The sequence below is a fragment of the Solea solea genome, chromosome 16, assembly GCF_958295425.1.
Source record: "Solea solea chromosome 16, fSolSol10.1, whole genome shotgun sequence".
NCBI lineage: Eukaryota > Metazoa > Chordata > Actinopteri > Pleuronectiformes > Soleidae > Solea > Solea solea.
Genome location: NC_081149.1, coordinates 20,023,273 through 20,044,956, shown reverse-complemented (window position 1 = coordinate 20,044,956; position 21,684 = coordinate 20,023,273). Strand labels below are relative to the sequence as shown.

The 21,684-nt window shown below is 40.3% G+C and overlaps 1 protein-coding gene across 2 annotated transcripts in view; it reads left to right on the top strand.

The window, feature by feature from the left end:
* Positions 1-2,093: 2,093 nt before the first annotated feature.
* Positions 2,094-21,684, top strand: part of LOC131475947 (protein shisa-8) — a 91,228-nt gene continuing 71,637 nt past the window's right edge. For both annotated transcript variants that reach the window (XM_058654346.1, XM_058654345.1), the window contains exons 1-2: positions 2,094-2,429; positions 11,651-12,122. In XM_058654346.1, coding sequence (XP_058510329.1) covers positions 2,276-2,429; positions 11,651-12,122 — 626 coding nt within the window. In that variant the 5' untranslated portion in view covers positions 2,094-2,275. The remainder of the gene's footprint in view (positions 2,430-11,650; positions 12,123-21,684) is intronic.

Here is a 21,684-nt window from a genome sequence, read left to right as displayed (position 1 = left end):
CAAACTGCTCTTTTTTTTTTTTTTCTTCTTATAAAGCTCTCAATTTCTTTCCAGCATAGACTTTCACTAAATGGACATTTTGGGTGCAGTCCCACTGCATAAACGACCCTGACTGAATGAGACCGTTCGCGTTTCTATTTTAGTCAATGACAAAAAGACACGGAATGAGACACGAACCAACTGCACAGTAAAGCAACGTGACGACAAAATTACAGCCATGAGACACAATCACTACAAAGTGAACAAAGACGTGCAGAATGAGACTCAAACTCAAATCATTTCTAAATGCTTTATTTGTATGTGATGGAATAATCAAAGCAGTTTGTGCAACACCTTTGTCAAAATTCCCCCATTTCCCTCCACTCCACAAATCCCACCTTCATCATTCTTTGTTTACCTCCGGGTGACCTTTGTGTTTATCTCCCTCTGTCACACGCTCTTCCTACATTTCTCTCCATTTTGTCTCACTTCTGGAGCTCAAGCGAGGACAGATCTAATCTCTGAGCGAGTGACTGAGTTACTGTCTCTCTATTTGACGCAGACAAACACACAGAGTTTGCGGGGCATATGAGACTGAATTAGTATGAAACAGAAACAAAGCCGAACATTGACCTGCCACAAAGATGCATGGGATAATTCTCTGTTGATGCCTGATGCCTGACTGCTGGATGGTGTTTTCTGATTCGTCGCTGTGCAACCATTGTTGCTGTACAACCAGTTTTCTAAAGGAATTAAGAACTAGTTTTTTGTTTTTCTTTCCCAGCAGTCGCTGTCCTCACTGTCATTCATAGTGAGCTTGAGTTATGGCAGAGCCTGAAGTTGCATCCTCGGTCTGACGGACTCCACGCTGCCGGGATGTTACAGAATCAGCTGTCTGCACGGCTCAAGAGTGTCTGTCCGTCTGTGCTCGTACTGTTCACACGGGTCAGGTTTGATTACAGGCACCAGATTCTTTGTCTCACTATGTCCTTCGACTTGAGATCTTCAGGATGATGTCTTCTCTTCTCTTCTCTTCACAACGCCATGCACACTGTCAGAGTCCATCTGTGGATCCTTGCAAATCATGCTGAGGAGTAAACACAGACACTCCAGAGATCTCATCTTGGTTTTGACACAGCATGACAACTGTGCTCAAAATCTTTGCTATACTGAGTGCGTGTGCACAAATTATTGAGAATGTTTTTGATTTTCATGCAAGAAAAACCTTACATTGCTTTTTGTTTCTTACTTTGTTCTTACTATTTGAAAATGGCATGCATGACTTACCTTTGAGGGACAATAGAATGTGTTGGATTAAGGGACATTTTATCATAGCTTAATGTCCGAAAACACCAATTTCTCATGTGCATCTCTAGTCATGTCCAATTTTTACTTCTCCAAAAATCAAAGGCGAAACCACAAAATGATGGATGCTGTCTTTGTTAAGTATCTGTTAAGTGTCTTACAGACGCACTCGGCCTATGGAGAGGACAAAGCTTAACGCAGACAGCATCAATAATACTGGGGTTTCCGGTTTGATTTTTGGAGTGGACATGACTAGACGTGTGCATGAGAAATTTGGTGATGATTCATCGCTGTTTCTGGACATTATTAAGCTACATTAAGCTTTTTCACGTCACATTAAGTTACGCTAGAACCGTCCCGTCTTCTTTGGCTGCTGAGACACTATTTTTTAGCATTATACATGTCTAGTCTTTATGATAGATAGATAGATAGATACTTTATTCATCTCACAGAGAAATTCACAAATTTATATTGTCGTGTCTGTTTTTAATCTAACTCTGTTTGTTTTACAGACCCTTTCCCCCTCTCCAAACGAGTTATAAGTAAGAATGTGTTCTTAATCTGTCCTGTGTGGTTAAATACATAAATAAATAAATAAATAAATAAACAATTATGAGAGGAGGTAATAATATAATAATATAAGTAATAGAAATATGATGTACATCGTTTCTCCAGCAGGGGACATATTTGTAAACACAAGAGCACAACAATATTTTAAATTATTTTCATGTGAACCAGGACTATCTCTCCCTCTCTCTAGTTAAGTAACTGGTGTCACGTGATCACCTGACGCGCGCGTGCCTCTCACCTGTTAGCCTGTAGTAGTAGCCACAGCCACGCTCACTTTCTCCCTCTACTTGGATATTTGGTGTCGTGTTCAGCCACACACGCAGGAAAATAACCTGTTGTAAAGGTTTTAAACGTTACGTCGAGCTTCAGTCGTTACTAATGGAGGAAGCTTTGTTTTTCAGTTAGTTTTTTTTAAACCGTCATGGCGTGTGACGTCACACTCCACCGAGTCACCATGCTAGGGAAGTGTTTTGGTTCGTGTGTGTGTGTGTGTGACATGGTTATTATCATCGGGTTTAACACGAGCAGAAGATCAGAGGAGGACGTTTGTCAAGATTCAAGACTCATTCTGAAAGGTCAGTTTATTTCTGACTCTTTTTCTTCTGACTTTTTTTTCTGAGTTTCCAAGTAAAGAGCCAACATTTGTATGAACATAATGTGTAGTTTAATGCACACACAGTGTTTCCTATACATTGATTCAACAGCTGTGTGCCACCACTTCAAGATTATTCAACACCGCTGCTTGAATTGAACACAAATTAATATCAATGTGTCTCTTTGACTATCACTTACAACTTAGCTGAAGTTAGCATGAAAAGTTGCAGTTATTGATAATTAGGTCATTTCATTTTAAACAACTTTGACAAAGAAGAAATCTTGGCAAAATCACTCGTATAACTCCATGCATTATTTAATTTATTTATTTGTTTTACTGCTGTTTGTTTACACCTACTATTTCCCAAAGAGATGTTAATGTTGCTCAGGCCCACTTAAAGTAAAATTAATCCACTATAATTATCTTCAGATGAATATGTTGTACTTTTGGTGAAGGTTTCCAAGGCAGCAACACAACCACTCATGGTTAACTTGATTTTAATAATGTGGTGTCACTATTGCACCATTATGTCAGTGCTGCCACCCTATGGTTAGAGATGCACTACTAATAATTAGGTGTCAGCTAAGTGGAGCATTTTTCAGCACTTGCTTAATTTCAGTTTTTATTCTATATTGTCATTAATATTCTTGATACCCGGAAAATTGTGTCACCAACACCTAATCTGGTGTAGTGTACACTCCTGCTCGCTTGTTATTTTTGCTGGTTTCTTAATGATTATCTGCTGTGAATGCTTTGTTTTGCCTAATCAATCATAGCTTTCTCTGTGAGTGTGTGACTTGTGTGTGTGTAAACCACTACCTACAAATAAATGGAAATACGGGAAGATTGATGTTCACGTCAGCAGTAAAGACACCAGATTGGGTCAAGCAGAGGTCACAGATAATTATTTGAAGTTTGTGCACTTGTGCTAAAACAATGTCAGACTGCCTAATCCAACACGAGAAGACGTTTAAAGCTGCATGACATCTTTTAACTGCTGGCTGTCCAGACATGAATGTTACCTACTTTGGATGAAGCAGCTCTCACATCTATGAGTCTGACCTAGTATAACACTGGATTTGCAGATATACCTGTAGCTTTAACCCTCTTATGACTATTATGATAATCAGATAATCAGCCATAAAATATTTTGATTTTATGGCTGTAGAATTGTCAAAAAATGTTCAATGACAGTGTGCTTCTGCCCCTTTTTCCAAGATAACTTTCACTTATGAGATCTGGCACTTATTCAACCATTTAGGAATTACAGTACTGAGAAGCTGATGTTACACACGTGTGATGTGCTGGTGAATCTTGTCTGTGATTGGGCGGTCTTTCTGAGGGCTACTGTAATGACAAGTATGTGGGCGCAAAGCTCTATTTCCTCGATTTCAGGTATCCATCCATCCATCTTCTACCGCTTTATCCTCCGTCATGCAGGGTGCATAGGGCGAAAGGCAGGGTACACACCCTGGACAGATCACCAGTCCATAGTTTTTGAATTTTCTAGATATTACATATGGTCTTGGTGTTATGATGCTGAGAAGTATGCATGCGGGAGGTAGCTATTGGAGGCCAGCAGATGGTTAACTACAGAGAGCTGGTCATTTTTCTTAAGTGATAGTGATGATGTCTGCCATGCCCACCACGGCTGGATGTTCTTTCATTCAGCTTTATCCTCCACATGAGGGCCGCTGCCAATCCCAGCAAAAGGCGGGGAACACCAGACAGGTCACCAGGCAATCACAGGGCCACCGAACCCTGGTCCTCTCGTTGCAAAGGCAAGAGTGCTAACCATTACACCAACCGTGTAATGGTGCTGTCACTCTCTTTGTCTGCTCATTGTTTTTGTGGTCTTTGTATCACAATATATTCCAATACAATACAATGAATTAGGGCTGCAATGATTATTTGACTAATTGATTATTAATCGATTACTAAATTAGTCGATTAATCGATTTGATAACCAGTTTGAGTGTTTTTTTTTTTTAGTTATTGAAACAAGTTCTCTGAGTTTTCAGCTTCTTAAATGTGAATATTTTCTGGTTTCTTTGCTCCGTATAACAAAGAAATCATTAAAACTGAATCATTTTGGTTTGTTGACAAAACGAGGCATTCAGGAACATCATCATTTCCAGATTAATTGACAATAAATATTGTGGCATTTGTAGATACAGAAAATGAAAAGAAAAAGCTGAAAATAATACTAACCCTAACCCAACATTTTACCACCTTGACAGTAAAAACATCTGATTGTATCTTGCCATAATTATCATAGGACAATTAGAAAGAAATTGCAAAATTCAAGATACTGACATAAATTATAAATGTTTTCCCTGTGAAAACCCGGGCTCTCTGACTCTAAATACTGTATGTAGTGACTGATGTCAGCTGAAAAATGTTGGCAAAGGAACAAAACCTCTTATTTTTCATCATTAAAGTAAATGGCTACTTGCATAGAAGACTGGCAGTAGTGGACAGCCTAGTTTACAAATGCCTTCAAAAGAATCATCAGTTTTTAAAGTGCATTAGTGGTCGCCATTGATCTGCTACTGGCAGGGCATTTGTGTTCATTTGTACTTTACCCTACCACAAAGAAAATACACACCGTACAGTATAATAGAACACCGTTCCAACTTTACACATACAAATATAGAACGGACAAATCTACAACAGGTAATTCAAGACGTTGCATAGATTTTTTTTTTCTCTTTTTGGAGCTGACCCACATTGTCCTACTGCGAGGTTAAAGCCCGTGGCTCTCCTTTCACAACAGACATTTCCTGTGTTGGTTCCTGACGAGAGGAATAGACAGGTTGAGCTCTTGGTGTGTTATGATTGAAGACGAGGGATCACAGTTCAAAAAGTGCCAGAGTGGGGAATTAGATCCACCTGTGGTGGTGGTGAGGTATTTTTATATAAAGACAGCTGCAATGGTGATAGTGGGGTGACGTTAAAGGGACAACCACTTACTGACATTCAGGAAAACAAGATGATAGACTGTAATCCAAAGAAAATGGGCTCTACCCAGGATTTTGCTTTGACCCCCACAGTGTGCAATTATCTACTGGATGTGGATGCTATTTGGTGGAGTACAGAGGACCTTCTAGGAGCTTTAAAAACCAGGTTTTATGAATTAAAATTTAGTGAGAAATCTTCAGTAATTGGCATTTGCATCCTCTAAGTCCAATTTTTTTTTGTTCATATATCATTTTTAACCTCGTTCATACCTGCTGTGGAGTGCCTGCTATATTTCACAGGTTTTGCCTGTAGTCTTGAAATCCTGCTCTGCACTCAACTAAATACCAAAACTCTTCCGTTTGAAGCCAGGAATTTGTTCGGGAAACTAAAATGCTTAAGTGTTTTTATTTTGTTTTGTGTTTGTTACATATGAGACAGATATGGATGCTGAAACTGTGAAGAGAGATTGTTTTCATTGTGTGTTTTTGCTGTGAGATGCACGTGGCTAATGTGAAAAATAGGAAAGAGGTCTACTCCCTAAGGCCCATTGTTGAGCGATGGCTCAGGACTCATGGCCTGGTCTGACTTACCCTCCCATAACACCAATGTTTTTTTTATTTCAGTTCCTCTCTACCATGAACTAATCTATAGAGAGTGACAGTCAGAGAAGACGAGCAGCTATAGCGAGCGAGAAGAAGTGACAGAGAGCGAGAAAACGCCTGCACTCACATGAGGCAAAGCTAAGGTGGAGTGACAGTTGTGGTGTTGCACATGCACCGTAATCTGGGAAACATGGAAGGTAGTTTGATAAGAGGATTGGAAGACGAGGGAGAAAGGGAGACAGAGGAAAGGATGTAGTGGAGGTAAAGAGGCGAAGAGATTTGACGTGGTATGCGCAACAAAGATGAAGAACAAGGCTGGCTGTGAGGAAACGTTTCAAACCACAAGCAGGAGGAGAAGATGGGAATGGAGTAAATTGGAGAGGATTTTATTTTTACAGCTTACATTGAAAACACTACAATGTGGTTTAAATACAATAAAATGTGTCAATGTGGCAATAATATTAATTTCCCAGCTCCCATATTCAATCAGTTCTACCAGATGGAAACAGAGACATCAAACACACTTCATCAGTAATAAGGTGAATTTGTTCTATGTTTGTGTCAAGGAGCAGTCTACATGATATTTAGAGTTAAGTGGAGGAAACTAATAAATCATATGAAGCTCAAACTGTGGTAGAAAACCAATCAGTATGGGTAATTAAGCAATCTAGACCTCTGATGTAGACTCTACCTTTAAAGATGGAGGATGAGGAGGAGACTTGGTGGAGGAAAGATTATGTTCTGATAGAACACAGCCAGGGAAGCGGAGAGTGAACTGACTTAAGAGAAATCGCCATTCAATCGGTTTTCTCTGCCCTCTATCTCTCCCCGAGGACTCACTTATATTCCATCTTCTTGCCTTTCCATACCTTTTATCCCTTTCTTACCCATTTTGCTTCTTGGCCAATACCCAATCTGCTCCCATGTCACACTGCCTCTCCCTGAGCTTTGGGATTCAGTGGCTTATATATTTGAGTGTAGACCTCTCTACAACATTCACAGCAACTGTGAACCCTGAACAAATGTTTTCTGTATTCCATTAAAGAGCGAGGAAGGAGGGGATTAGCTCATTTGTAGGATATTGCATAAGTAAAGTGTGAGGCGGCACACACGTCTGTGTGCATGTCGTGAGTGTGCATGCATGTGTTTTTGACATGGGGCCTGTCACGGTTTGCCAAAGACTTCAAGCGATGTGAGAGTGCTGCCGCTGCTGAGTATAATGCAGTGAGCACAGATGAGCTGCAGGCAAAACAAAAAAAAAAGAAATATGGCTCATAGACATGCAGGTCTGTTCTGACCCAGTGAGTGAGACAAAAGAAAATCAAAGCAGACCGGAGGGAGGGAGATTGAAATAAAGGGAGATGTGGTGGCAAAATTTATACAAAAACAATCAGTTTCAAATGTGAAAATTGAATATGATTTCAGTGACTTACTCATAGTATGACCAACATTTTTACACAGGGTATTTTTCATGGTGTGCGTTATTTCTTTTTTATGCAAGAGCATGATTATGTGGTCGAGCGAGAGAGGGAGCGGCGCAGTTGTGCATGTCTGTTAACGTAACTGCATACATTCTTTATTCTCTAACAAGTGTTTTCTGCTGAGGTGATGGAGTAAAGTGCTCATCCCTGCAGTTACTGCCACAGTCACTTCTTCAGCTAAGCCCTTAGCATGTGTGGAAATGGTCCACCCATGGACAGTGTTTGGCTGCGCCACCTTCCGTTTTTCATATGCAAAAGAAAATTAATCTCATACATAAAATAAATAACCGTTTTTCGGTATGAGCCGGTGTACCGCCCAGCACCACTTGAAATACCATGGTGCAATACAATATTTGCTTGCTGCTTTAAGTCTGGTGAGATACTGTCATTAGTCATATTCAGTATTTTATCTTGGCTTGTTTTCTATCCGAAATATTTTGTTGTCCTGGGATTTTAAACTCTCCCTTTATTCTTTTTTCCCTCCCCCCTTTCTTTGTAGGTCCAATATGTCTCTTTCCCCAGAGATAGCTCTTCCCTTTTTCCCTCTACCTGTCTACAATTCCTCCCCCCACACACACTCTCCCTCTGTCAGTTCCTATTCCACTTGCCATGCTTGTGTTGCTTAATCCCACTCCCTTCCCTGGGATAATTTAGGTCCTTTTCCCTCTCCCTCCTTCTCCCCCTCTCTCTGGCAGCAGATCCACTGTTGTCCTCTCTCCTCCTCTCCCGCTCTTCCTGCCATCCTCTTCCTTTCTTTATAGCTCTCTACTTCCATCCATGCCTAAGTATTCTCTATTTTTTCCCCTCTCTCTCTCTCTCTCTCTCTCTCTCTCTCTCTCTCTCTCTCTCTCTCTCTCCCCCTTAAATCAGCCCCTTATACTGCAGCACCACACATGTTCCAGACATGCTCACACAAAGACGAGGATGTGCAGAGACATTAGCTCAGTAATTACACACACACACACACATATGCATGCCTACTCCGACCTGCCGACTCAGTCAGCTCTAATGCTCTCATTTGTTGGACTGACAGGCATTTTGGGAAAGGAAATTGGCACGAGGAAGAAGCAGAGTGTTGGACAGCACTGGGAAGGGATGAAAAATGAATATGTAGGACAAGGGAGGCTAAGAAAAATGAAAATGTTTGACAAATGGGATGTAAAGAGAGATGAACTGATAAAAATGCAGGGGGAAAATTAAGCAAAATGAGCCAAAGAAAACAAATGTGGGACAAAACTGAGAGGAGAGACTGTCAGTGACACATGGTGATGGAGAGGAGGAGAGTGAAAGGGAGAGTCAGCAAACACTCATTTACCCACAAGCGTGTGTGTGTGTTTGTGTGTGTGTGTGAAAGAGAGAGAGGGAGAGAGAGAGAGAGAGAGAGAGAGAGAGGAAGGAGGAGGAGTGAGCGAAAGAGGGAGGAGTGAGTTGGGAGAGGGAGGTGTGAGGGAAAGAGAGAGAGAGAGAGCGGGAGCCTGTGTATGTGTAGAGGGAGATATTGTCATCCAGTCCTGCCAGATAACAGCAGCAGCAGTGAAAGCATCAGCAACAGACGGATCCAGACGCAGAGCGAGCCAGCGAGGAAATAATGGAATGAAGAAGAGGAAGAAGAACGAAGACTGATGATGATGAAGAAGCAGCAACAAAGGGGCAGGATGGAATAAAAAAAAAAGAAGCATTTTATTGCTCTTCACACGTCTGTTTGGAGCATCCCATAAGCAGAGCACCAGTGAAAACACATACATATGATATATATATAAAATTCCTATACATATATATCAAATTATGCCTGTTTTCAAAGAAGCTGAAGCCGGACATGGACTCAACTGACAGCAAAGTGAATCCATTGCACGGAGGATAATATGCAACATTTGCTTACAAAGTGTTGCATATTATTGCTTTGAGATTTTTTTTGCTCAGTGGAGAATTAATGGAAAATTAATAATACATTGATGCCAATGGAAAATTTGATCTGAAAAACTGGCAAGTGAGTAATTAAGGCAACTAAAATATCCTCAACAACAACAACAACAACAGCAAAGAGCTGCCGTTGCAGACAGTCCTATATTTCCAAAAAAAAGAGGGGCTTCTTTTGAAAACAGGATATTTTTTTGATCCGTCCTCGTCTGCTGTTTGTCTGTCGCATCTCCACTTGTCTCTGTCGTCCCAGTTGGCTTGAGGCGTGATATTCCCGCAAGGCTTGTGCAAGTGCGTCGCTGAGAGTGCAGAGGGCAATCCACAGGCTCTCTGACCCCCCGAGCTGGGGCAAAAGAGAGGAGAGGGTGAGGTAAATAGTTGAAGGGAGACGCAGGGAGAACGATCAGAGGTGGGATTGAGACTGAGATTAAGATCGAAGTGTAAACACAGAGACTTAATCAAGAACTGAGCCAAAAGCAAGCCAGGGAAAGAGGAGCATCAAAGAACAATCCGCTTTGTGGGACCCTCCTCTCCGCCTAAGTAATTCCACCGCTTTCTCTTTTTTTTTTTTACAGCTTCTGTTGGATGCAGCAGCACTAAGACATTTAGGTTTGAGATTCAGAATCACAACATCAGCCCTTCCCATTCTCTCTCTTTCTCCTCCCCTTTCCTCTCTTTTTTTCCAGTCTGAGCATTTGAAGGGCAGTACTGAGTGGGTGATAGACAGCGAGTACCCAGCTGGTGTCCTGGGTCCTTTAGAGACCCAGGGATTCCACAGGGGGAAGGGGGGGTGGGCTTTTCAGTAGAACAGCAGCAACAGGAGACACGCTGAGCACAAAAAGCCACCGGACTCCTCGTGTGTCACTGAAAACCTACACTGACACTGACAGACCGCCGTCAACAGAGGGATCTGTGAGTGCATGTGTGAGTGTGTTTGCGTACGTGCGTGACACAAAAACACGCCTCAGATGCAAGAGGGATGTTTCTGATCACCATGGGATTTCAGCTTGGCAAGATCACGGAGTAATGTTTTAAAAAGTCTAGTTTTTTTTACCTGTTGGAGTTTTGGGTGGAAATAGGAGCCTGCACTTTTCTTCTTCTTTTCTTTTTTTTTTTTACTATTCAATCATTCACTGAACAGAAACTGGAACCACACTTTTCAAAGAGGGAATAACGTTAACCAAAGTGGACAGAGGTGGCAGTGAGAAGATGCCCACCACAAAAATAAAAAAGCTCCCACTGAACTGTGACACTGAAGGCAGGAGGATAAGTGCAAGTTAAGCTCTGAGAGAGAGAGAGAGAGAGGAAAGTGGAGAACTTGAGTGTTTTTGTCTCCAGACTTGAGCTTTAGAGTTGTTATCCACTCAGGAATACGAATACATCTCTGGAGTAAAAAAAAAGAAATAGAAACCTCTCTTGTGGGAGCCCATGACAATCTGAGTTTGAGAGGAATCTGGCTTCTTGTTTTTCCGCTACTGACGCCAGGAACTTTGAATTCTCTCTCTTTATCCCTCTCTGCACGGATTATTTATCCACTCTGCAGGGGAGCTTTTTGCTGGAAATGTCAGTGGCACGTCCATTTGTAGGTATCATGCTCTCCTAAACGGCATTCCCGCCAAGACACTGTTTTGGGATTTATCTACAACCTCGTCTGCTGTCAGACACATGGCTTTGTGAAAGGTGACATTTCCGTGAAATTTAGAATATCACACACACACACATACATACACTCACACACACTTAGAGCTGCAGCTACTCATTTACAGTGGAGCAGGGACTGTGATGTGTCTGTGCTTGTGAGCACCTGCTCACAAGGGACTCATTCACTCCTATTAGAGGCATGTTAAGATGGGAGATTGATTTCTTTTACCCACTTGGTCCTCTGCCCTTGGACAACAATGTTCTGTAACTGTGTGTAGTAAAAACTCCCACAGCACTAATTGAGTGGTGTTGTGTTTCTCTTGTCTGCACAGACATAGACACATTTGTGTATTTATCCCTAGTGTTTTCTAATAAATCAGTATAGATTCGGAGATTATTATTTAGCGTTTTGGATATATTTGACTTTCGATTACTTTTTTTTTTTTTTTATCTTGGAGCTTTTTGCACATCAACTCTGAGTCGTCACAATACAATGGAGCATAAGATGGCCATCACCATGTATCCGCTCTTGATGAGCTTCTTGCTGGCTGTTCTCCTGGGTTTGACTTCTCTGCCTGAACTGGGCTCTTGGTCATCAGGTCAGGCTTTGGCCCAGATCTTCAGCAACAACCAGACTACAGAGTCCTCTATGGTGCCAGAGGCTGCCCTGGCTACACCCACACCAGACATGGAGGACAAACCAGCTCCCGCTGGCAGCAACCGATGCTGGGGTTACTATGATGTCATGGGTCAGTGGGACCCGCCGTTCAACTGTAACGCAGGTATCTACATGTTCTGTTGTGGCTCCTGCTTTTATCGCTTCTGCTGCCAGTTCAAAATTCACAGTCTGGACCAGACTTCCTGTTCCAACTACGACACGCCTGTGTGGGCGAACACTGGGAAACCGGTGGCACCTGTCACTGAGGCTCAGCTGCCACCAGACCGGGATCGGACCCACATGATCGTGTATATTATCTGTGGAGTGGTGGCCATCATGGTGTTGATCGGGATTTTCACCAAGCTCGGTCTGGAGAAAAGTCAAGGAGGACAGGCTGACATGACCAACTCCAGGTAGGAACTGAGAGATGTGGATGGATGCTAGAGACATTTTAGCTGTTTCCCTGTGTCCATTTATTATGCTTATGGTAAACTAACTGACTTCTGATTGGTGGCACATGTCAATCCCACGCTACAAATATTAGGGCTTTGACTTTTTCCAAAAAAAAGAAAAAAAAGATTCTAAGACGATCAGATATTTGACTTGCCCATGTACACAGATGTGACAACACAATGTATTGTTACGCTTGCTGTTGGTCACATGAGGTTGAACCTAAGCTAACAAGTGAGAGGGAATTGTAAGTGGATCTATTGGACCACACAGTAATAACTTCAAACAGTCTGATGCACTTGTATATGCTGTATAGTTTGAACTCCAATGGGATTTCACGGTTCGAGTTGGTATTTTTCCCACAACTTCAAACGGATATCAGAATTTGAATAATTTACAGCCCTCACAGATGTGGATGTTATGTCATTCTTAGAATTTCTGAAATGCTGAACTGATTTTTCAAAAAATAGCACAGCACTGATAATCAGTCTGCTCATTGAAAAACAGAAATATGGCTCATTTTAAAGTTTACATTTCAGATCAGCCTGCTGATCTAAAATCAGGGTCTACAAATGGTTCAGATATGAAATCAATCATGTATTGACAAACTACTCAATTCACTGAAGTGATTAAAGTATTAACAGTAATTCACAAATGACATCCGTTGCTAAATTACTTTCATAATTCAGGATCCAGCTTCATGTTACTCCTGGAGACTCCGATGATACTTGAGTCGACTCTGCTATTTCAATGGTTTGCATTGTAAAAGAACTGGTGTGTGCTGGGTAATGATCAGTGTGCTTCACAGTGAGGTGATAATGGGTGTGATTTCCGTGGATGAGTGATATGATGTGTTGTTATGTCCATGAGGGAGCAGGCGACGGCCACAGTGACAGAGAAGGACCTGAGTGAGGTGAATGAGAAGGTCGGAGGCTCAAAAAGACAGATGTCAGGTGAAAGTACTGGAGGATTATAGTACACTGTGTTGTCTCTGTTTTAGTACAGGCCTTTTCACAGTGATGGGGGGGAATTGATTGCTGTGACACAACTATGACTTTGGCAACGTGCAGCCTCCACTCAACAATGAGAAGGGAGAGGGTGGTTTTGGGAAGGGTGGGATATTGATCTCACTGGAGTGCAGCCAACAGCTAATTCTAATACAGAGAACAGGAGCGTGTGTGAGCTTCTGTAGGGGGATGGGAGCGTGTGACTGGTCAGCCTAAGGGTTGGCTAATGGGGGCTTATTCAGAATGACTGACCTCATCATAGAGGTATTTAAAAATATATGTAGTGTCCCGGTGCGGATATTGAAGCCAATGTTTTATTTGAGTTTAAATCGATGTATTAAATCAGGTAAGAACTACGGTGATTTTTTTCCATCAGTAAACATTTTCCTGACAGGTTTATGATCTCAATCAATCATGGTCTTCCCCAAAAGGCATGATCTCTGTAATCAAAGATCATGATCTTTGTAAATGACAGTCCTCTTTACACCGAAATGGAGCACGGACACCATGTGATTGACAGCTAGTATTATCCAATACTTGCATTGGGCGGTGATGAGCTCGGTTTCTTGTGGTTTCAAAAAAATCAATATGGTGTTGGCCAAAGTTCATAAAACAATGGGTGATGTAATATAAAGATACAACTTGTTCAGCTGCCTCACATTTGTAGTACGCTGTTGCACGGCAAAGGCAGAATGAAAAGTGAGTTGAGATGATGTGTTGTTGTGTACTTATATAGAATAGAATGAATGCAAATACATTGAGTTTAATGTTTTGAATTAGTTTAAATAATCAATAACCCATGGCATCACCTGATTATCCGATGATAATTTAGTAGTCATTTACATTATTACATGACTACTACCTGTTAATAACACAGAGTTGGCTAAGGTGGTGGGTTCATAACATTTACATAATTATCTAGTATACTATCATCCACCACTCTGGGAAGAGTCCAGCTTTATGAGAGTTTTTAATATTTAAAATATTTAGGCTCCTACACCCCGCACAGGTTAGACGTGGGTGGAGATCTCATTAAACATATGAAAAACTTATTAAAAAAATAGGGAGTCGGTGTGCTAATGTTTTACTTGAATTTCAGATGTGTGGTCCGTATGTGTGTCCAGACAGACCCAACTTGTCTGTCACGATTCATCATGAGTGAAAAATATACGTCCTAGGGTTTTATGAAGGTGCTTTCATAAGAGGAACCCCAATGGATTGTTTTCATTTTCACACATAAAATCAGAAAGGGTCAGAGATGGAGTGATGGCAATAAGGCGGGAGAGGAGAAACGCAAGTAAAGAATAAGGGGCCTTCTGCAAGAAAGGCAGCTTCACTGGGGAAAAGTGCTGGACTAATTTTACTATCTCTAACCTCTAACTCTATGATATTGATTTATACTCAATGTTACTAATGTGGCTAGATATGAGATCTTGAGAAAGGGCAGTTCAGTGACACATTAGGAGGTGACAGATACAAGGATAACGGGAGAAAGTTATACAAGAGAGTTGGAAGTGCTGATGAGTGAAGGGCCAGGCTGTTATAATTCTGCTGATTCAGCATTTAAAGCCGTGGATGACTGGTTAGCTCTGCAATTGGGCAGCATGGATAATGATAGTCTGAACCAGTCTTTTAGGAAGGATTTAAATGACAGTTTCACTCTTCACGGCTTTCAAAGAACACCTTAGTCATAAAATAGTTTAGTTTTTTTTCCCTGGCAAGACAAGAAGTAAAATGATGAAACACATAACGACTATAATTATTTAGGTGGTTATAATGCAAATCTGCACTACCAAATAAAATAATATTCATTGATAATAAGATGTACCTGTATTACAAAACCACATACACCACACTGTCTGTTTTTTTGACATTTGACCACACACCAAATCTGCCAAGGCTGTAATGCTCGTGGGTAAACCTCAGGTCAGGCAATCACAACAGGCAGCAATGCAATACATAACACACACACACACACACACACACACAGAGACCTCTCATTATAAGCAGTGCCCCTCCTGTACCCCGTCCATCGCACTTCTTCTCATCTCACAACTGGCTGTTTGTAGTTTGCCTTTAGTCTGTCTGGGAAACTGCTGCAAAGCGGAATTCAAAATGAATTCTATCCTTTGATGCATGATTCAGTAGTTGGCATTAATAGCATTAAAATCTCGTTTCTCAGTTAACACGTGCTCAACTCTATGAGCTGAAAAGTAGCGGGCAGAACATGCAAAATGCAGTGTACCGGTTAATATTGCAGCAGAGGTTTAAAGCTGACATGTTTGCATCAGTGACTCTTCAAACTATGTAGAAGAGAACATCACTAACTCTCTCAGTGCTGCACGACCACCATGCACACTGCCGCTGTAATCATCGGAGCTGTTGGAATTAAGGCCATAAATATTGTGCACAATACACTTAAGGTATATTTGTTGGCTAGAGTGTTGCTGAAAACCCAGCTACTGGTGCATTAAGCCATTTAGAGACAGTAAAACAATACTTAACAGCGAAAGGCATAAGATATCTAAATGCATTAGTTAAATCCAGCAGCGTCAGCATCAAGTGAGTACAACATTAATTAACAGGTGAAGAAAACGTTTAAAATAGGAACACCCTTGCCAACAACTGAATAAAGGGTCGTATTTAGCTAATAAAGTTGCAGCCTGTCTTACTAATAAAGTATTATGGGAAAAAGTTATGGGAGAAATCCCTGATGTATGTTGATGAAAGAAAATGGAGAAGTTTATAAATGCAGGCTCTTGTTTAGTTTAAACTGAGGCACTGCATTTTAGTACAGTTGGGCATAAACAGAATCCTTTACAAACAATGACACAGTTTCCCCAAATCACTTCATGTTTGCTTCTCACCATCCACAACTTACTTTTATTTTCCCTTGTTGTCTTTCAGATAAAATAAATACCTGTTTTGAATTTTCACTGTGGTTGTTTATCACCAGTAGTTCTTTCTGAAAATAGAGAATCATCTTCCTGTCGTCACCAGCATGCTCATGCCCCAGTGTAGCTGAATGGTTGTGATATACAGCAATGTGCAAAGGTCTTAGGCCACCATTAGAATTGTTCTTTTACCAATGTTATAATGACCATACAGTATAATTATTTCTCGATCACTTTAGTGGAACATATCCAGAAAATATGGGGAAACATGCAGTTTTAAATGAACACATTTTTCAGGAAAAAGTGTCAAGTATTTACCGTGACCTAACCTTACGCTTGAACAATAGCACAGCCCTGACGCTCTTAAACCCGGAGTGGAGCCTTAATTAATGTTATTGGTAAAAACCTGTGTTTGTCCTTGTATTTCATGTAGGGAAACATCTGTTGTGAAAAAGGTCGAGTACACCAGGTTTATTCAAGACATGCTTGAGCATCACTTACACATGTTGTATGAGTGAAACTCATTGACAGTTTGCTCATACTGTGTGTATATATATATATATATGTATATATAAATATGTATGTATATATATATATATATATATATATATATATATATATATATATATATATATATATATAAGCTCTGCTGACAGAGTACTGACAAAAGGCTCCATCCGTCTTTTGTGTAGAGTAGAAATGGGCCTTATGTCATGGAAGTCATTAGCAATATATAATATCATAACACATATTTGTTATCATCATCACTGACCTCATAAGCACAACTGGCAATATTTCATGCTGATCATCACGAGGGAGCTGAAGTGTTTTTCTGTTTTGGTTCGTTGGAACAAGTGACCACTTCATACCGGAACCTATAACTGTTTCTCCAACCACACACACACACACACACACACACACACACACACACACACACAGAGTATCACATACTGCTCATTCTCTTTAACAGCATTGTACCACTTATCATAAGTTAATTCTCTAAAGGGCCATGTGTTCAAGGGCAGAGATGATTGAATGACCCACTGGGGATCTAAACAATCATTTCCATCGGCCATTCTATTCCTTTACTGTATTGTGTTTCATCAACGGTGCTTTTTGTTTCCGTTATTGTTCAGCCACAGTGGTGCTTTTCATCATTGCTTGTGACGGGTGTTTAGAGCCAAGAGATAAACATGGGCACGCTGCCCCACATTTTCTGAGATGGTTACAGCAGTGGCCAGATGAACATTTAATTGTGAGCTTTGTTGTCTGCTTCACAATGAGGAAATTAGGCTTCTTCCTTCTATTTTCCAGGAGAAAGACATTTGCTGATTAAAATTTCAAATACAAAGTTGACCACATAACTGATAATTAAAAATAATTCCTCAAATTGACTTTGCACATCACAAACGAGCTCCACTAATGTCATGTGTCTTAACGCTTCATCTCAACTGCACAAGCTGTTGATACTCTCACCTTAGATTTAGAGGCACTTCAACAACCGGGTACAATTTGCCCTGTTGCGATAAACCAACCCAAAATAAACTTGCTGATGCTATTGGCTTTGGTTTTAAGGTGATAATTATGAATCTTTTTAAGCTTGGCCTTTTTTGTTACAATCACATTGTGTTAAGCATTTAGTTACTGTCTACAGTTTCACACATTTCAAGGTCAAAGTGATTTTTGGCACTTGTTGAAAAATGATTAAACTATTCTTTTTGTACTCTCTCTCTCACACACTCAGACACACACACACACTCGCAGGTCATGTCACAGATTATTTCACACATTTTACACAGTATTCACGTGTCATTCACAGACAACTAACCAACATTTGACTCAATACATTAACACAGACTGTTTTTGTTGGTCAATTTACAGAGCTGAATCAGTTTAATCTTGTTCAAATACATAATAATTAATCTTACTGTGCAATAAGTATTATTATAGTATATTAGTCCAATGAAGACAGGCATTCGGACAATGGCGTTGAGGAGAAAAAAAGTAAGACTAACGTGTTTTAATGACTTTAAGAAAACCGAATTATCGTCTTAGTCCGACTATAATCTGACTTTTAAGTCACTGTAGGTTCTCCTGCAGGGGAGGCGGTAAAAATGTCAAATGTGATTGGACGTTTGAAAGGGAGGGTGGGGCAAAGGGGTATTCACCACTAAATCCTACATACTGAGCCTTTAAGTACCGATACTGTAATCGTATGTAAATAGATGCAAGATTTGTGTGAGTATTTAAATAAAAAAAATAAAAATAATGATGAGACATTTTTTGTTACATGCTTGTGCCACAGAGTCGGCAGTATATCAGAGGTGTTATGATTGTAACTCCACACCTCACCTCAGTGCAGCAGAGCTCAGTAAGACAGATTGTTGCAGAGCACATAAGGTCCTCAGCTCAACTGTTACTACAGCATCAAATATATTTTTATATATATGCTCTTTTTCAAATCTATTCATGAGCACTTTATCTGCCCCGTAAGCTATTATTCACTCTCCTAAATATTCTTCACACGGAATACTGCATCTGCATAAAGTGGCCTGATATTCTGCATCTATGTGAAGAATATCTATTTAATGCACATTACATAAATGACTAATACACAAGTAGGTGCATGCGGGAGGTCATACTTCCAATGTCAAGTGTGGTCGACAATGTCAAACATTTCTTTGAATTCAGATAATAAGGGTAGATAAACATGGGTGTGAGGAGGATTCAGAAACTTCTAACCAAGTGAGTGCTACTCTTATACCTCAAAGTTTAAGTATCCTGTCCTTGCTATTATTTTTTTTCCACCAAATCATAACAATGTGGGTATCCTTTCACATATCTCACATAATATAAGATTCAAATAAAAATGCATGAGCCAATGTTGCACTCCGTTAACTCCCCTCAACCCCTCTCTTTGACTTGAATGTACTTTCAACCTTGCCTTCTCTTCATCTTCTTTCTTAATCTTTTGATATTTCTTTTTTTTAAATCCAAAAAACCCAAAGGCCAATTGTTCTGACGTAATCTGATAAATCATTTGAATGTGGTCAAATCTTGGAAAGAAATCTGAAATGGGATCGCATTACATAGTACGAGGTGTTCAGAAGTGTTAAGGATAGCCTGTAATACACTGATCCAGACAATTAGGATGTGAGTAGAATCTGGGTGGATTTCATGGATTTAAAGTTAGAATAATAATCAGTCAAATAATGTAAAAATAAATTACCCCGCACAGGAGGCTGTTAAACCGATGTGTGTTATTTTTGACTATTATTAGTATTATTAGGAGGAATGTGGAAGGGACAATTGTGAGTTTGTGAACATCTATATTTCTTTTTCCTCAAACAAAGCTCAACTAACACAGAACTGAGTGAAGAGTTTGTGTATCCGTGTTAGTGTGTACATTTCGTTGTGTGTACGCATACATTGTACATGTGAGTTTGTTAAACGCGGCCTCCGTTTTCACTCCGGTGATTCTGGTAATGGTCTTGTCTCTGTAGAGTGACGCTGGTTCCAAGTCGCCCTGACAGGAAATCAACTGCGAACATGTAGCTGTTTGCTGGAGCGCACACAGTAACAAGCATCACCACTGTCTGTGGACTCTAGCTGGTTATTTCTAAAGTCCTCAAACTCGCCACTTATTTAGCCTTCTTATCTATCGGTCTGTTTGCCTGTCTGATTTCTTTATTTCAAACATGTAAAGTAAAAAACACACACACACACACACACACCAGTAGCAAATAACGTATTGCATAGTACATGTTTGACCATTGGCTATTTTGTTTTTATTATTTAATTAACGCAGTCAGAGACAAACGACCATTTTAGAGCGTCCAATTAACCTCGGCATGTTTTTGGACACGTTGAGGAAACCCGAAGATCATGAACCCAGCAACCCTTTTGCTGTGAGGCAACAGTGCTGGCCGAGTGCTCCACTGTGTGGCCCACTCAGCTATTATGCATGTCTTCATTTCTCCGCTATGCCAGCCTTCCGTTTCATTTTTAATGTCTTTCAGTCAGTGCCAGGATGAATAGTGAAATATTTCATCCAGATAAAAACCCGCTGTAACCCGAAGCAAGTAGCATTGGACAATAAATCTCATCGTTTTGCGTTTTTGTTAATGCAGTATTTAACGTTAATAGGTTGTCCTGTCGCAAATTTTGTGGCCTACTGACTAATAATGAATGTGTTAATGACTGTATTTCTAATAGCCCATAAGACAATAGCTAAGCTATATAAAAGACAAAATGTTTTTCACTTATTTAACCACCTTAAAGGGGCCTTAGTGACAATCATAATGTGCCATACCTAAAGAGGCTGCCAGTATAGTGTGAAAACAGCTCTTACTTATTATTGACCGCATAGAAAATGAAACAAATAACAACGTAACAATAAGTCAAATAATAATAATTAGAGTCACATTATCTCTCGCTCCATCTTAATCTAATTTTACTATATCAGTGTCTGAAGAATATGTGAGGAAGAGGAGGGTGATGATAGAGGAAATGATGGCGTTGTGATTAAATCTGCCTCCTGTGAAAAGTCTGCAAGTCTGTTTGTCACAGATTCACTTTCCCTGCTCCATTTCCCACATTTCTTTCTGCCTACCTTTTTCTGCACTTTATGACGTTCTCACATTTTCATATTTAGCTCTGGGCAAAATCATACCTTAAAGTGGAGATATTGCTACATTATCTTCTGTTCCATCCACATTCATTCCCCCCAAAGAATAATTAGCTGCTGGTTCGTTGTGCCCTGAGCATAGTTAAGTGTCAAGTGCAGGAATGGAAATTAAACAAAAAGAGGAAGATGAGTGTTGTTGATGAGGGAACACTCACCAGGGATGGACAGAGGAATAAGCATATTTACTCACAAGTTTCATTCATTACCATTCATGTTCTGTTTGCTTCTTTTTTCTATTCTTATGCTGAAAAATTGAGATTTTAGAAATTGTTTAGCTAAATGTTGGAGGTTTCAGGATTTCAGGAAGTCTTTTTAACTCGTCTACAGTTCGGCATTGTTCAGTTTGATTCTTGTGTTGAACGTCACACTCATGACGAGTCGTGCTAGAACTGTATCGTGGAAAAGCGCCAGTAGTCTCATCCTCCATTGGTCTTTTCCTCTGTCTCTCTTTTATACGGATCTATAATGAATCTTTTTTTCCCCACTCAGTTCCTTTTTTTCATTTTCAACATTGGCCTGGTAAAAGAACAAAAAGAAGTGACACAAAAGCAGAGAGAGACATTTAGTTGTAGGTGTCTAATGATCAGATTTAGAGCTGATTATACACCGTGTCTAACCATGTGACTGAGAGCAGTCAAAATAGTCCCAACCCATATTACTGTCACGTTGGTGCATGTGTCTTCTTTTACATTTATTGTTTATAATGGTTTCATTCTTTTCTGGGTCTTTATTTTCACCCTCTCATTCCTTCACACCAGCACTGGCAAACCCTTGCAGTACATAGTCTCTCTCTCTCTCTCTCTCTCTCTCTCTCTCTCTCTCTCTCTCACCTGTACACACGGCAACCCAATAACAAACTGCTGTGTTGGGACCAATCTCTGTGCTGCTTTCTCACCGTTTTGGGCTGAAAAGCGAGGCAGTTTATCTTCCTCTCATA